General features: G+C 35.3%; 1 protein-coding gene across 1 annotated transcript in view; it reads right to left on the reverse strand.

Moving 5' to 3' along the window:
• The window catches only part of Rock1 (Rho associated coiled-coil containing protein kinase 1), a 119,743-nt gene that overhangs the window by 73,802 nt on the left and 28,095 nt on the right, over positions 1-17,846 (reverse strand). Inside the window, exons 2-6 of the mRNA XM_042674974.1 lie at positions 16,669-16,750; positions 5,515-5,615; positions 4,978-5,115; positions 1,673-1,848; positions 745-829 (exon numbers count right to left, since the gene is read on the reverse strand). Coding sequence (XP_042530908.1) covers positions 745-829; positions 1,673-1,848; positions 4,978-5,115; positions 5,515-5,615; positions 16,669-16,750 — 582 coding nt within the window. The remainder of the gene's footprint in view (positions 1-744; positions 830-1,672; positions 1,849-4,977; positions 5,116-5,514; positions 5,616-16,668; positions 16,751-17,846) is intronic.

Below are 17,846 nucleotides of genomic sequence, written 5' to 3' on the forward strand. Positions count from 1 at the left end.
AGACTATAAACATAAATATTAAAATGGCATATTTGTTCCATTAGCTGCACATATAAATTATTTATTATGTAAACAGTGAGCACAGATACCTTTTAAGACTGACTCTTAAAAAAAGACTGACTCTTAAAATAAGCAGTAAATCCTTTACATGCTAATAGGTAACAAAAATACCAAAAAATATTCAGATTCCTTAAACTCAATTTTTTTTTTTTTGGGGGGGGGGGGGGGGGTCCGGTCGTGGGGCCTGAACTCTGGGCCTGAGCACTGTCCCTCAGCTCTTCAACTCAAAGCTGGCGCACTCTACCACTTGAGCCACAGCGCCACTTCCAGCTTTTTTCTTTTTGCTTATGTGGTGCTGAGGAATCGAACCCAGGGCCTCAGGCATTCAAGGCAAGCGCTCTACAACCGAGCCACCTTCCCAGCCCCCTTAAACTCAATTTTTATTATCTAATACCAAACTGCCGAAAAGTATTTAGTGACATCTAAGCTCAATATTAGTATACATTACATGGTTGTTATTAAGTATTTAGTAAATCTGGCAATCCATGTTTACGGTAAATAGTGAGAAAAAGTAAATCGCTAAGAAGTTAGTAATACAACATTGAAACCATGATATTTAATTCAACAAATAAGGAAGGTCTTATCAGTTCTAAGAAGTCTAGATATGGCCAATGAATTCTTATAGCATTTTGTAAGGAACCATCTAGCTTGAATTGCCAAAAACAAAATTAAAATTTAATTAACCTTATTCATCTTCATACAAGTACCAAAATCTGCTAACTTCAAATGTCCAGATTTATCCAGCAGCATGTTATCAGGCTTCACATCTCTGAAGAGGGAAATAAAACAGAAGAGAACTTCTGAAACAGATCAGACACGGTTGAAAGTATGAAGCAGTTATGTATATAAGACCACCTCTGATACACATATACTCCCTTATCAACATCTAGAAATTGAACTTCACCAAGGAAATTCTTTTTTTTTTTTTTTGGTTCCAGTCGTGGGGCCTGAACTCTGGGCTTGAGTGCTGTCCCTCAGCTCTTCAGCTCAAGGCTAGCACTCTACCACTTGAGCCACACTGCCACTTCTGGCTTTTTTCTTTTTGTTTATGTGGTGCTGAGGAATCGAACCCAGGGCCTCAGACATGCAAGGCACGTGCTCTACCACTGAGCCACCTTCCCAGCCCTCACCAAGGAAATTCTTATATGATAAGGCCTCAAAAAGAAAAAACTCCAGGACAAGGTCTAAGCCATTTTTATTTTTAATCTCTGACATGTAACATAGTAACTGCACACAGGTTGAAAGCCGTGTTTTCAGAGGAAAGAAAGAAAACTATTCTTGTAATGGATAACTATGGAGCTATTAAAAGAAAGTTCAATTTTTGTGTAAAAAATATTTAAACGAGTAATACTCTAGCATTTGGCTTAGAAAATTGGCTTTCAATTTTTCCTTTTCAAAACACCATACACAAGCTATATAATCAGACTAAAAGTATTAAAGAATACATGTATATCAATATTAAGTGCTAAAATAGATTTCAAAATTCCACTCAAGTCACAAAGGAAGAAACTGAGTGGATTTAGAGTAGGAAATATTTATCATATGAAGTGTAAGTTCTTTTAGCTATCTCCTTCAACAAATATAAAATATTATAAAATTTTCCTATCTTTACCTGTGAATAAAACCCATAGAATGAATTGCATCCAAAGCAAGAACTACTTCTGCAGTATAGAATCGTGCCCATTTTTCTGGCACATCATAGTTGCTCATTAAATTTACAAGATCTCCTCCAGGCATGTATTCCATCACCATGTAGAGATATCGATCATCTTGGAATGCATAAAAAAGCTGTAATAAGAACATACACAAACAACAAATTAGAATGAAACAGAATTGCTTGATTTGAAAAACAGCAAAAATATAAATTTTAAGTAAAATAAACTATAAAACAGTTATAAATACAATTTCTTTTTTTGGTGCCAGCCCTGGGGCTTGAACTCAGGGCCTGGGTACTGTCCCTGAACTCTTGTGCTCAAAGCTAACACTCTACCACTTGAGCCACAGTTTCATTTCCAGCTTGTTGGTAGTTATTTAGAAATTAAGAGTCTCACAGGCTTTGCTGCCCATGCTGGCTTTGAGCCTTGATCCTCTAATGTCAGCTTTCAACATAGGTAGGATTACAGATGTGAGCAACTGGCACCGGGCTAAATATAATTTCTTTTAAAAACACAAACATAGGGCTGGGAAGGTGGCTCAGTGGTAGAGCGCTTGCCTTGCATGCCTGAGGCCCTGGGTTCAATTCCTCAGCACCACATAAGCAAAAAGAAAAAATCCAGAAGTGGCACTATGGCTCAAGTGGCAGAGTGCTAGCCTTGAGCTGAAGAGCTGAGGGACAGTGCCCAGGCCCAGAGTTCAGGCTCCATGACCGGATCCCCCCAAAAAAAACAAAACAAAAAAAACACAAACATAAATAAATGGCTCAAATACCTTTAAGTATGCAAAAGAACTATAAAGTGATTAGTCTGAAAACTTGGGTAGAGATTTTTTTTCATACTACATTGAAAAATTCTTTCTACTTGAAACAGTATCAAAGAATATACAAATCTAAGGAAACAAATATTGTACTTCTAGTTTAACTTCCACATTGGTAGAAATTTAATACAAACATCACAGTTCTTTAATAAACTGGGCTACAGTTTTAGCTGTCCCTTATTACCTGTTTGGCTCTTCCACTTCAACATCCTCCCAAGCCTCTGTGACTGCAATCCCCTCTACAAAAGTATAAGGAACTAAACCTTTTGACTTTCATACCTGCTATTCAGTCGGCATCATTACCTAACAACAGCTTATTAACAGTTTATCAAATACATAATGAACAAAATAATTTATAATTTGTAGGATGCAGCTAACATTAACTATCTTTCTGAAGAGTACTTAGTGCAACAGATGCTCAATAAATAACAGTAGTTGGTAGGAGGAAGAGCAGTAAACAAAGAAGCAAGAAAAGAGTAGCAGTTAGAGCCAACAAAGCAAATCCAGTTATTAAAAATCAGAACCAATACCAGGCAATAAATATATATGTGATCAGGACTCAAGTGAAAGAGCCAATTTATAAAAGAACATTTGAAATAAATCCAGGTTTAGAGTGAATATAAGCCTTAGAGAAAATGATAAATAACCTAACTTACCTAAAAACCTATTTTTTTCAATAGAGTTTAATGATTTAGTTACAGAAAAAGAAACTAAGTAGCATTTCATGACTATGTCAGATTAAAGTATACAGTTTGTCACTTGGGTTCCATAATTAGAGAAACATTATTAACCTAGAACCAGTTTACCTTCTATCACCAATGGATATCACCAACGTCTTGAACAATTATGGTTATTAAAACCAATATGTGGGCCGGGCGCCAGTAGCTCACACCTGTAATCCTAGCTACTCAGGAGGCTGAGATCTGAGGATCGCGGTTCAAAGCCAGCCCAGGCAGGAAAGTCCGTGAGACTCTTATCTCCAATAAACCACTAGCAAACCAGAAGGGGCGCTGTGGCTCAGCTGGTGGAGTGCTCGCCTTGAGCTGAAGAGCACAGGGACAGTGCCCAAGCCCAGAGTTCAAGCCCCATGACTAACAAAAAAAACCCCAAAAAAACAAAAACCAGTATGTGCAATGGGAACAGTTACCACTGGTATCTCTAGAGTCGAAGCCAGGATGCCATCAAACATCCTAAAACACATACTAGTAACTGGAATAATACACAGGATAGTTTCTCACAACAAATAATTATCTGGCCCAATGTCAATATTACCAAGGCTGAGAGATCTACATAGTTAATGAAAACAGAATAAACATTTTAAGTTAAAAATGTGTTATTATGTAATCTTTAACATTTTACTTATCACTTTTATTCTATTTACTAGTATACTTAGAATAGTACTTTCATTATATACTATAAATAAACAAATCACAAAATACAAATAGACATTTAGAAATGCTCTAGCTCATTAACTTCCTACATATAAATCTTACATTATGAATGCCAAATTTAAAATAAATAACAGATGGGACTCACACCTATAACCTTGAGTATTCAGGAGGCAGATCAAGAGGACTATGGGTGAAGGATAGCTAGGGCAAAAAATTATCAAGAGATACACATCTCAACAAACCAAGAAGCCATATGGTGGTGCACACCTGTAATCGTAGCTATGCTGGAGGGGTAAGCAGGAGGATCAAGAGTCCAGGCTAGGAAGTGGCGCTGTAGCTCAAGTGGTAGAGCGCTCGCCTTGAGCTGAAGAGCTGAGGGACAGCGCTCAGGCCCAGAGTTCAAGCCCCACGACCGACCAAAAAAATAAAATAAAATAAAAAAATAATAAATAAAAAAATAAAAAAAAAGAGTCCAGGCTAGACCTGGGCAAAAACTGTGAGACCCTATCTAAAAAATCATGGTGCGGCTCAAATGGTAAATCATTGCCTAGCAAACCCCATTATGCCATCTATAAAAAATAGACTTGGCTTTAGGTGAATCCAGAATTATAGTTTATCCCCAACTCTGCTTAGCCTGTAACTTCACACCACAATTAAAAATAACCAAGAAGACTTCAATTTATGAGCAATTAAAATTGTTGCCTAGAAACACTACATAATTTGGTCACAGATTAATAAACAGGCCAGTGGCAGTCAAGACTGGAACTTACAAGTACTGATTTCTAGCATATTTTTCTTCCTGCTGAAAACCTAAAGCCCACAGTGCTACTTGATTGCTTAGTCCCCTCTGACTTTCCCTTAATTTCCAACATTTCTTTCTACAAAGTAAGAAACACATAGACATGACAGTTGTCAAAGTAGATTATTTAAACTTTTTTATTTGATAACTAAATTCTATTGTAAAACAATTATAAACATATTATCACTGTTCTAAACCATAAATTAAATTTCTGAGGTATGTTCAATATAATAATGAGATAGTAGCAAATCATACCTGAACAACCCAAGGACTGTTAGCAAAAGCCATGATGTCTCTTTCTTCCCAAAAAAAAGCAGAATCAGATCTCTTAATCATTTCAAATTTGCTGAGGAGCTTCATTGCATATACCTTCCTGGTGGATTTATGCCTGACCTTCAAAATTGAAAAGAAAACCTTTTAATATTTAAAACTTAATATTTCAGTAAGCCATTTACTAAGTAACCTTAATACTTTAGCTTTATTATCAGAATGTTAGAAGAAAAATCCTGATTCCCCATATAATAACATACTTCCCCCTCCACTCTGTTACATATGCTGCCCTCTTTATATGGCCTATTATTCCATAACATAGTCTAAAATTGGAACAAAGATTTATGTTTTGAAGCTTGAGGGCTAGTCTCTACCCATGGATACTTAAGGAAAATGTTTCCCACTACTGCTAAATTTGACCCAAGATTTTCATGTCCTTAAGTAAAAATTGGTTAGAACAATTTAAGTCAAGAGTTCTAAAAATATGGATGTGCGTTTTCAAATAATGTAAGTATAACCTACCAATTGAACTTCTCCAAATGCACCTCTACCAATCACTTTTACTACTTCATAATCTTCAGCTTTCATTCGCAAATCTCTAATTTTGTTTATTGTGTCTTTATCTGTATGGAGAAAAAAAATTTACGAATTTAAGGCATTAAAATATTATAGTTAACACTAAATCAAAAAACACCATAAAAAAAACAACAAAAGAAAAGTTCCTAAGAAAATATTGGTGGGAGACATAATTTAGTGGTAAAGTGCTTGCCTAGCATGGCCAATATCCTAGATTCAATCCCTGCACTGAAAAAAAAATATCTGAAGTTCAATAGAGAAACATTCAATTTTTAAATTCTGGAACAGCTTCACTACAGTATTACAAGTTTTTATTAAAACATGACAGTAGGGGCTGGGAAGGTGGCTCAGTGGTAGAGTGCTTGCCTTGTATGCATGAGGCCCTGAGTTCAATTCCTCAGCACCACATAAGCAGAAAAAGCCAGAAGTGGCGCTGTGGCTCAAGTGGTAGAGCGCTAGCCTTGAGCTGAAGAGCTGAGGGATAGCGCCCAGGCCCAGAGGCCCATGAATGACCAAAAAAAAAAAAAAGAAAGAAAAAGAAAAAAAGAAAAAACCTGACACTATTACAGTTTTAGGAACAAAGTCAATACTATATTAAAAATTATTATTGAATTTACATTAGTGGAATAAAAGCAATGTTGCTAAAGAATAAAAATAAATTTTCCAACTGACAATAGTTAGTACCTATATCATTACCTTGGTCTATCTGAACCTAGATTTTAACTTAAAATACACACAGGGAATCACTGCAATTATTTATATAAACCTGTCATGCTACAAACAACAATAATTTATAAATCCCCACTGGATATTCTAATTCCTAATTTGGTCACAAATTAAAAGATGGCTATTTTAATCCACATGGGTCAACATTGGCATGAGATTACATGGAAAAGCTTAACATTTCAGAGTTGCACAATAAAAAAAAACAACAACTATTAAACTGGGGTTCTATTCCTAGAAGAAGTTGCAGTAATATTCTTGTCTTTCTTTTAAAATGTTCATTCAAACTCACATTTGTGTACATAATCTCAAGAAAGACTATAGAGTTAAAAGGCAGAAGATCTTTCTGTCCAATTTCCTTGAATTTTAGTTTGTTTTAATACATGTTAACAAGTGTTAAGTGCCCACTGATTGGTAGCTTTCAGGCAAACTCAATGTTTATGGCTCTAATGTTCTGAACTCATTTCACCAAAGGTCCAATCCAAAAGGAATTAAAAGACTTAAATAGTAAAGTCTATCCAGTAGACTAACCAGTTTCTCAAACACTATTCAGGACTACATCCACTTGAATCCCAGGATCTTAAAACAGTTATTCATTGCAAAATAAGAATGCAGCAGACCCACCCCTTCTTTGAGGTAGAAAAATAGTACATATACTAAAAGATATTTTCTAAATGTGTATTAGATGACACAATATTACTGGATCTTCATACTCTATAGACAGGAAACTGGGGCTGTGTCTTCGGTGAAATCTCTGAGACAGCCAAGAATTTTCCATTAATAATACCTCCACTTTAACTGACTGGCATATGCCTTTCTTAACCTGAATAGTGTTGTAGTTGACATAATTGATTGATGACAATCTCAGATTAGGCAATCTCTCCCTTAGCATTTATTAATAATCTTCCACATCTCTACTTAATACCTGAAGAATCTCTACATTCACATTTAGCCAGTATAGCACACTCTGAGACATTACAAAATGATTGCTCATTGATTATTTTTCACAAGATGCTCAGTTTATAACTATAATAATTAATTATGAATCTTATAATTCCAATTAATAGCAAAATACCAAGACAAGACATATATAAGCAAAGAAGAATATTAAGGATTAATATTCTTTTTCCAAGCTCATTTCATAGTAGCATGAAGAAAGATGGAGAATGTGTACAGAAAAAAGAATACCTTAATAAAATAGACAAACCTACTGAGTGACCACATATGAGGATGAGAATTAACAATGATTGGGGTTGGGGAGAGGGAGAAAAATGAGGGAGGGGGTAACAAGTTCAATAACAAATGTACTTACTACCTTACTTATGTCACTAACTCCTCAGTACATTATCTTGACAATTTTTTTAATTTTTAAAAAACAATTAACAATGACACCTTTAAGACAAGTATTCAGTGAAAGCCTACTCTGCAGCAGACATCCTAAAAATTAGGATCACGTAAGATAAAAAATACAGGAAGGTCATAGTCTAAAGGAGTAATAATAAATACTTTAATTTTATAATATGACACATATTATAAAGGAAGTCTGAGAGGAAGACTATATTCTATATTACAGGCTACTTCATTTTAAATGGAACAACTAAACAGAAAATCTTGTTTTTGTAACTGCCTGTTGATGTCTTCAATATTTTCAACAATTGTTCTTGCCAAAAGGCTGTTTTCTTTGACAAGCAGGGATTGAACCCAGGGTTCTATCACTGAATCTAAAGCAAGTTTTTTCTCTTTGTTTGCTTCTGTAATCACACATGATTTCTCTCCTTGACTAACAAACCACTACTAATTTACCTAAGACTATCGTTTCATGTCTTTTCTACTTTGGGGAAGAAATTCTGCTTCACAAATGAGACATTCCATTTTAAGTTTTCTATTTTTTTAATAATTGTTGCTCTAAGAATTTGGAATATTGTGGATTATTATTTAGTCTGATGTCACTGTATACTGTGTCCTTTTAGCACAGCTATCATGCCACTGTATAATAAACAGTAGTTTGATTTAATTTAATTTAATGAAATAGTCTACATTACATTAAGCCTCAGAAATATGTTTTCTTTTTGGTTTGGACACAATTAAAACATAAAATTACAGTATGATAATATATATGGTACTCAAAATAGTTGAGTTTTAACTGTATCACTGATTTACACTATACCTAACAATACAGTGAAGGAATGAGAGATGATACATGTGTATGACATATGTACCCAGAAAAACCTTATTTCACTTTTTTCTTTTTTTAAAAAAAATTTTATTTCACTTTTTTTTTTTTTTTTAAAGACCAGACACTGATGATGGCTCATGTCTGCAATCCTAGCTACTTGAGAGGATGAGACTGGAAGGATCAAAGTTTGAGGCTAACATAAGAAAAAAGTTGGTGAAGCCCCCTTCTCAATCTGTAGCTTGTATTCTAAGATATAAGAGGCTAAGATTGATAAAATGGTTCAAGGCTAGTCCAGGCAAAAGGCTGCAAGGCTACATTTCAACTAAAAGAAGCTGGCCTTTGTGGTGCATGCCTGTCATCCCAGCTGAGACATAAAGCCTAAAATAGGTAGATTGCATTCTAGGCATATGTCTGGATAAGAAGCAATATCTTATTTCAAAAATAGATAGTGCAAAAAAAAAGAGGGGAAAAGGGAGCTGGAGGTGTGTGGCTCAGTGGTAGAACACACCTACCCACTAAACAAGAGTACCAAATTCAAACCCTAGTACTGTTAAAAAAAAAAAAAGCCCAACATACTGATAAGACACTGAAATATTTATTATATACTTCTTTTGACCTTTGTTCCAATCATCAAAAAAATATAAATGCCACTTTTAGCTTGTAAGCCATACAAAAACAGGTGGCAGGTCAGATCTGGACTGTGAATGGTAGTTTGAGGACCCCCAACAAAATCTGGTACCTGCTGAGGACACTAACTCCATTGTAGCTCTCAAGTGCCAGTTCTAGAAGACATACAAAAATAAACACTTCAGGTAGACTTTGGTTTTTACCTTTCTACGATGCACTGTGAACACATAAATGGACATGTGAAGTTGTAGCTCCCCTGTACAACTATTTGCAAATAAAAAGTTAAAAATAAGTAAAAATAAACTGCTTGTCAAAGATACAAATGAGGGCCTGGCAATGTGGCTTAGTGGTAGAGTGCTTGCCTAGAATGCAGGAAGCCCTGGGTTCAATTCCTCAATACCACATACACAGAAAAAGCCGGAAGTGACACTATGGCTCAAGTGGTAAAGTGCTAGACTTGAGCAAAAAAGATCAGGGACAGTGCCCAGGCCCTGAGTTCACCCCAGGACTGGTAAAACAAACAAACAAACAAAACACACACACATACAAATGAATGACCACTATATTGCAAAGTCAATGACCAATTATTAATTTTTCCTTGATATTTCAGCAGATTTGACAATTTTATTAATTTCTACTAGTATGTATTTTTTAACTTCCAGATATCACATTTTCCCAACAATACTATGGCTTGTTTTGTTTAGTCTTTTTTTTTTTTTGGTCAGTGGTGAGGTTTGGACTCAGGACCTGGGTGCTGTCTCTGAGCTTTTTCGCTAAAGGCTAGCACTCTACCACTCTGAGCCACAGTGCTACTTTCAATTTTCTTTTTCTTTTTTTTAGCCAGTCCTGGGGTTTGAACTCAGGGCCTGGGCACTGTCCCTGAGCTTCTTTTGCTCAAAGCTAGCACTCTACCACTTGAGCCACAGTGCCACTTCCAGCTTTTCTGTTTATGTGGTACTGAGAAATCTAACGCAAAGCTTCATGCATGCTAAGCAAGCACTCTACCACTAAGCCACATTCTCACTTTCCTGCCAGTGCTGGTTTTGAACTTCAGATCCTCAGATCTCAGCCTCCTGTGTAGGATTACAAGTGTGACTTGCCCATGCCCGGCCCAAGGTTTAGTCTTTAACAGTGTTTTTTTCCCCAAATCTATACTCATTTCTCTGGACTTTTCAACCATCTATATTAACATCATCTTCCAAGTCTTTATCTCTAACAACATCTCTCAACCTAACACATTCATATTCTACTGCTTTCAATAAGTACCCAAATGATACCCCAAAGGGCAGAAAACATTTCAAATTTAATATGTCAAAAAATGAAGAGACTGTCTTAATCAAAACTTATGACTTCTACACTTCAGATGATGGCTCAATTCTGCTTACAACAATAACCTAGAAGTTATTATTTTAAGTATGTGAATATTTATTTAGAAGCAACAAAGGCATCTAAAAATTAAGACATATAAAAAGTCAAAAAATACTAGATAATTGAAAATTTAAAATATTTTTATTAACTTTATGATAAACCTCAACATTGTACATTTCCTTTTTTATGGATAACCATGCATACTTCAGGTATGTGAGGCAAATAAACATTTTCTTTTCAGTCCTCATTACCTAGGTATCAAACACCAAGTCTAGAAAGCACAATCTTTATACTAAATGAGTCCAATGCCACAGATTTTCTTTTCCCTTTGTTTTCACACACTCAACAGATAAATTTGCAGCTAGGATATTTAGGCTTAAAGTTTTAGAATAATATTTCAAATGGCCATATTTTATAGCTGCTAGTTTAGTAAAATCTAAGCTCAATTCCTTAAAGAGAAAGGTTTTATCCTTTTTTCATTTTTTTAAGTGAATACATTAAAATTCTACATAAATAGCTGGGCACAGTAGGTACTCCCATAACACTAGTTACTTGAGACACTGACACTTGGGAAGATATGGTTCAGGATTGTCCAGGCAAAAAGTTTGTGAGAGCTCCTGGAGGTGTGTCTGAAGTGACAAGAGTACCTGCCTGGGAAGCGTAAGGTCCTGAGTTCAAATCAAACACACACACACACACACACACACACACACACACACACACACATCATGGGGTAGCATGTGAAATTTCAATACATGTATGCATTTTGTGTAATGTTTAAATCAGGATAAGCATATTTGTTTCCTCAAATACTAACTTCTTTATGGTAAATATTCAACATTCTTTTCTCAGGCTCTTTTCCAAACTGTATATTGTTATCCATAATCACCACATGCAAGAATATTAGAAGTTATTTTTTTCTTAATTTTATAGCCTACTGACTCTTCTTTACCCATTCTTCCATCCTCTTTACTTTGTCAAGTCTAAGGAAACCATTATATTGCCTCAAATTCTATGAGAGTAATGTTTTTAGATTTTACATATATGTGTGGTATGTGGTATGTCCTTCCCAACCTGGCTTACTTTCATTTAATGTTCTGAACTCCAATACCATGCTGTCACAAATGACAAGATTGCATCCTTTTTTTTTTTTTTTTTTACAAAATCAAAAGATGATTTTTTTTTTTTTTGGTCCGGTCGTGGGTCCTGAACTCTGGGCCTGGGCACTGTCCCTCAGTTCTTCAGCTCAAGGCTAGTGCTCTACCACTTGAGCCACAGCGCCACTTCCAGCTTTTTTCTTTTTGCTTATGTGGTGCTGAGGAATCGAACCCAAGGCCTTGAGCATGCAAGGCAAGCACTCTACCACTGAGCCACCTTCCCAGCCCAAAAGATGATTTTTTATTAGAACAATGCCACACGTTTTATTACACCTTCACCAGAAATGCATACCAAAGATCAATAATAATCATAAAAAAGAAAAAAGCAAGATGACAGTAGACATGATATATTACACCTCAAAGGAGCTTAGATCCAGACTAACAAGAAATAAACACACCCCATACACCTCCCATACGTATGTACAGCTTATATAAGCAACGATCTATAAGACACATTGGAAAGAGGGGGAGAGAGGGGAGAGAGAGAGAGAGAGAAACAGAGGGGGGGGAACATATATATGTGTAAATGTTTTGTGGAGCTTTGTGGTAATAGGTTGCAACTCAGCAGCAATGCTGTAACAACGTGTGTGTGTGTGTGGGGGATTCTACACTTAAAAAAAAGAAAAGCAGAACACGTTACACTTCGAAATTGACAACTTCTAGGAAAATGTAAACTTACCTTACAGTCTTTCTAATGTATCGTGTTAGGCACTGATAGTTTTAGGTAAAGAAATTATTTTGAGCTGATTGCATCCTTTTTATTATGAAGGTTATTCCATTGTGTGCATAAATGTATAGATATGTGTTTATATCTATAAGCACATATTTTAAAAAACCCATTCATCAGCTAATTTAGGTTGATACCACTTCTTGGCTACTGTAACTAGAGCAGCACTAAACATAGAAGGGCAGATGCTTCTTCAATATAGTGACTTCATTTCCCCTTTTTATACTCAGGAATGCGATTATTGAATCATGCAGTATTTCTATTTTAAATATTTTGAGGGTATTTTATGCTGTTCCATAATGCCTGTACCAATTTTCATGCCCACCAACAGTGTATGAAGTCTCTCTTGTCCTCAAAAGCATTAATCATTTAGTTAGATATCATCAACTGAAGTCATAGCTATTATGGTTTTGATTTGTACATCCTTGATGATGAGTAATGCTGAGCATTTTTTCATATACTGGTTGACCATTTGTATGATTTCTTTTGAAAAATGTCTAGTTGTCTTTTTTTTTTGTTGGTACTAGAGTTTGAACTTAGGGCCTTACACTCAGCTTGCTTGCTCAGTTGGTGCTCTACCACTTGAGCCACACTTCCAGTTTTTTGCTAGTGAATTTGCAGATGGAGTCTCATGGACTTTTCTCCCTGGGCAGCTATGAACAGCCTCCTGAATAACTAGGATTATAAATGTGAGCCACTGGTATCTACTATACACTTTTTTTTTTTGCCAGTCTTGGGGCTTGAACTTGGGGCATGAGTGATTCCCTGAGTCTCTCTATGCTCAAGCCTAGGGCTCAGAAGTGGCTCTGTGGCTCAAGCTGTGGAGCGCTTGCCTTCTGCTGACGAATAGGGACAGCGCCCAAGCCTAGAGTTCAAGCCCCACAACCAACCAAAACAAACAAACAAAAAAAAGGCTAGGACTCTACCACTTGAGCCACAAGGCCACTTATGGCTTTTTCTGATTTTATCGGAGATAAGTTTCCGACTTTCTTGCCTGGGCTGGATTCAAACCATGATCCTCAGATCTCAGCCTCCTGAGTAGCTAGAATTATAGGCATCAGCCACTGGCACCAGGTATTATCCATTTTTTCAAATCAATTTTGTTAATGAATTATTTGGGTTCCTTAAATATAAGGATATGCAAATATTCTTACATATTTTTCAATATACAAATATTTACTCTCATTCTATAGATTGTTTCTCAACTCTCTTTAACTATTTCCATTGTTGTACAGAATTTTATTTTTTTGTGGGGGGGAGATGTTTGGTTTTTTTGAGATGAGGTCTTATTATGACAATCAATGTCAGCCTAGAAATTGGCATACAGCCCAGGCTAGCTTCATGATCCTTCTGCTTCATTTTCCCAAGTGCTGAAATTACAACTATGTACCACCACAGTAAGAAGAAACCTTTTTATTTTAACGAACAGTTTAATTTATTTAAGCAGTGCTATATTTAAACTCAGAGGTTAGGTTGGTGTTCTACTACTTGAGCCAGGGCTCCAGCCTGGCTTTTTACTAGTTATTTTAGAAATGGAGTCGAGCCAACTTTACTCCTCAGGCTGGCCTCAAGCTTCAATCCTCCAGATCTCAGCCTCCTGAGTAACTAGGATTACAGGCATGAGCCATGTAGCTGATAAGAGACAGAGGTCTAGTTTTTATCTTTTTGTACATAGATATCCAGTTTTTCTTAGTACCACTAATGAAAAGGACTTTACTTTCCCCAGAGTGTTGTTATTAGCATTTTTTTTCAAGGATTAGTTTACAATATGTGTAGGTATTTATTCTTAGATTATATTCTCCTGCTGCTGAGGACTGAATCCACAGCCTCATGAAGCTAGGCAAGTATTCTAACACTGAGTAGTAGTACATCATCAGGCCTAGGCTCTCTCTTGTATTTCATAAGTTAACATTTCTTTTTTTTTAATTCAATGTATCTTTTCTATGGTAATACCTAAATAAATTCCAGCAGTAGTGTGGCACTATCCTATGAAAAACTACTGTTGTATATGAAATATTACATACTGTCAGGAATTATAAGATTATATTGGGAAAATGCATCTGTCAAGCTTTTACATTTATAACATGCTTCCTTGCCTAACTTTGTTCCAGTATTTCTTATTTTGACTTTAAATTAGCAATATGTTGCTTCTCTAAAGAAAGTAACAAAATTTTTTTCTGAAATAGCATGTTGATTTAGAATTGTTACTATCTACAAAATTGGGTTTATTAATGTATAATCAACAGAATAAATGATTCACTTTAAATGTTTATTTTGATGAGTTTTAGCCAATATCTACACTAATAAAATCATCACCAAATGAAGGTAAAGAATTCCAAAGTTTCTTCATACCTCTATTCATTTTTATATGCTTATGTCTACTTATTTTACCTAAAGCCCTGCCAACTTCTCATCTAATTTAATCTCAAAAGTTTTGCATTTCCAGAATGTCTCATAAATGGAATTATATATAGTAACAGGTTTTTGCATATGACTTTTTGTACTTGACAGAATGCTTTGAGATTAACTGGTATGTTATAAATACCAGTGATTTATTACTTTTTTATTGTTGAGTAGTATATAATTATGAGGTTATACTAGAATTTATCATCTACTGACCACTTGATGGGCACTTGAATCACTTCCAGTTTCCAGTGCCTATAATTAAAGCACTTTTAAAACATTCCCACACAGATCTTTGTATAGATATATGTTTTCACTTCTTTTGAATAAATACATCTGAAAGAGATTCTTAAGTCATATGGTTAAGTATGTGAATAACTTCGTAAGAAACCATCAAATTGTTTCTCAAAGTGTCTTTTTATAAACCATCCAGCAGCAAAGTATCTGGCAGCTCCAATTTCTCAAAAATACTTGATCTTATCAGGTTTTATTTTTATCATTTTAGTGCATTTTGGCTGTATCTTTTTTTATTATTATGAAAATACCATACAGAGGAGTTACAATTACATGCCGTATCTCGAAGTCTAACCCTGTTGAAAAGTTCTTGTGTTGTTTATTGGCCATTTATATATCTTCTTTGGAAAAATGTCTATTTAAATTATTTGCCCTTTTAAAGATTGAATTGAGTTCTTAACACATACTTTTAATTCTAGATATCTGTCAAATAAATGATTTACTAATAATGTCTTTTTATTTTGTGACTTATCTTTTTTTTTTTTTTGGTCCGGTCGTGGGGCCTGAACTCTGGGCCTGGGTGCTGTCCCTCAGCTCTTCAGCTCAAGGCTAGCGCTCTACCACTTGAGCCACAGCTCCACTTCCGGCTTTTTTCTTTTTGCTTATGTGTTGCTGAGGAATCAAACCCAGGGCCTCAGGCATGAAAGGCAAGCGCTCTACCACTAAGCCACCTTCCCAGCCCCTGTGACTTGTCTTTTGATTTTTTTTTCTTTTTTGGTTAGCACTGTGTTGAACTCAGGGCTTTGTAGTTACTAGACAGTTGCTCTACCACTGGAGCTAGGCCCTCAGTCCTTTCTGCTTTTATTATTTTTTTGATAAAGGACTTTTGTATTTTTGCCAGAACTGCATAGACCACAATCTTCCTACCTATTCAGCCTTCCCATAACGAGAATTATATATAGTATTATTATATATAGAATTACATATTATATTATATAGAATTATACACACACACACACACACACACACACACATGACACTACACTCACCTGTTATTGATTGTGCTGAAGGTCTAAGGAACTTTTTGCCTGGATTGGCCTTGATTTAAGTAACTAGGATTATGGGTGTGAGCCACTGAGCCTAGTTGAATAGTGCTTCATTTAATCCTTTTCCTGAATCTACAGAGATGTGCATTTCTTTTTAAATAAGGTATATTAATTTTTTCAGACTTTAAAATAACTGTACTCCTAGCATAAGTCTTCCTTCTTCATGATTTCTACTTACTGTTATATTTGAATTCCCAAAATTTTATCAATATTATTCTCTGCATTTTCTTCAATTCAAAAATTAAAATAGAGGGGCTGGGAAGGTAGCTCAGTGGTAGACTGCTTGCCTTGCATGCATGAGGCCCTGGGTTCCATTCCTCAGCACCAACTTATATAGGTATTTTTGAAAATGTATTTACTTTAGCTATTTACTTTTATTGCATTCTCTGAAAAACATTTTGTGGATTTTCCTACTATGCATTCAAACTGGCTACTAAAGTTTCTTTCTCTTTGTATAGGAATTATTGATAAAATAACCAAAAAGTAACAAAAGAAAAAAAAAGAAAGTTGGCTTGAATTCTTTAAGATGTAACCTCATGAAGTCTATCATTAACCTCCATAGGAAAAAAAATTACTTACATCGGCTTAAAAAGTTGTCAATATTTTTGTTTTTTCTTAAGGCAGGAAAATCCAAATCATAAACCAAAGCATCCAATCCATCCTAAAGAAACAAAGGAACAGTTAGTTTTTTGGATCACAATAGAGTACTTTCCATTTTTAGGAGTGATAAATAAGAGCATATACTTCAATATTAAATTTCTACTCTATGATACATCGTTATTCATTTAATACTCTTTACAATGTTACATGAATATTGGGACAAACCCTTTTTATTTTATACAGATTTTCAACTCCTAAATCTGACAGACACAGAAGGAAAATCACCACAGACTTGCCTCCAAGTGATTTCAATTCATGTACTTTTCTCATAATTATGTAATTTTACATTTTATTTTACTTTTCTACTGTATTTATCTTCATTTCACAAGTATTCATCCAAAACCTACATCTGTGACTACAAGGGTAACAACTAAACAATAGTTCTGAGGCTTATATCATGAGGCTTAATATAAATTCTTCATAATCACATATTCAAGTTGCATGTGCATTTAGTTATAAAACTGGATTTAGGCCAACTGCCAATTCACACCTGTGATCCTACTCAGGAGGATAAGATCTGAGGATCAGAGTTCAGAGCCAGCATGGCAGGAAAGTCATTGAGACTCTTTATCTCCAATTAACCCACCAAAAAACCAGAAGTAGACCTGTGGCTCAAATGGTAGAGCACTAACCTTGAGCAAAAAGCTCACAGACAGCACCCATACCCTGAGTTTAAGCCCTAGAAGAGACAGACAGACAGACAGATACAGATACAAACACAGACACACACACACACACACACACACACACATCCAACAAAAAAAAACACAGTAGGTTTTATGTTTCTCTGGCTCCCTCTCTCTCTCATTTTGTTGGGCAACCAGGAATAAAGGATAAACAAAAGCTGTTGCTCTTTTAATGTAGATATTTAAATATTATTTAAACAAGTGCAGGGTAACATAAAGGCATACCAATCAGTGTAGACAGGGAAAGACATCTATTAAGATTATCTCTTTCCCATATGCAGGAGCAAAAGATGAAACATTCAGATAATCCTTCATTACAAAGTGTCACTTTGATAATGTGGTTTGTATAACTCAACAGTATTATGGAGAAAATGGTATTTTTTTTGTACTGGTACTGGGGTTTGAACTTAA

This window comes from Dipodomys spectabilis, unplaced genomic scaffold (assembly GCF_019054845.1).
Source record: "Dipodomys spectabilis isolate Male_0828 unplaced genomic scaffold, ASM1905484v1 ptg000024l, whole genome shotgun sequence".
Taxonomy (NCBI): domain Eukaryota; kingdom Metazoa; phylum Chordata; class Mammalia; order Rodentia; family Heteromyidae; genus Dipodomys; species Dipodomys spectabilis.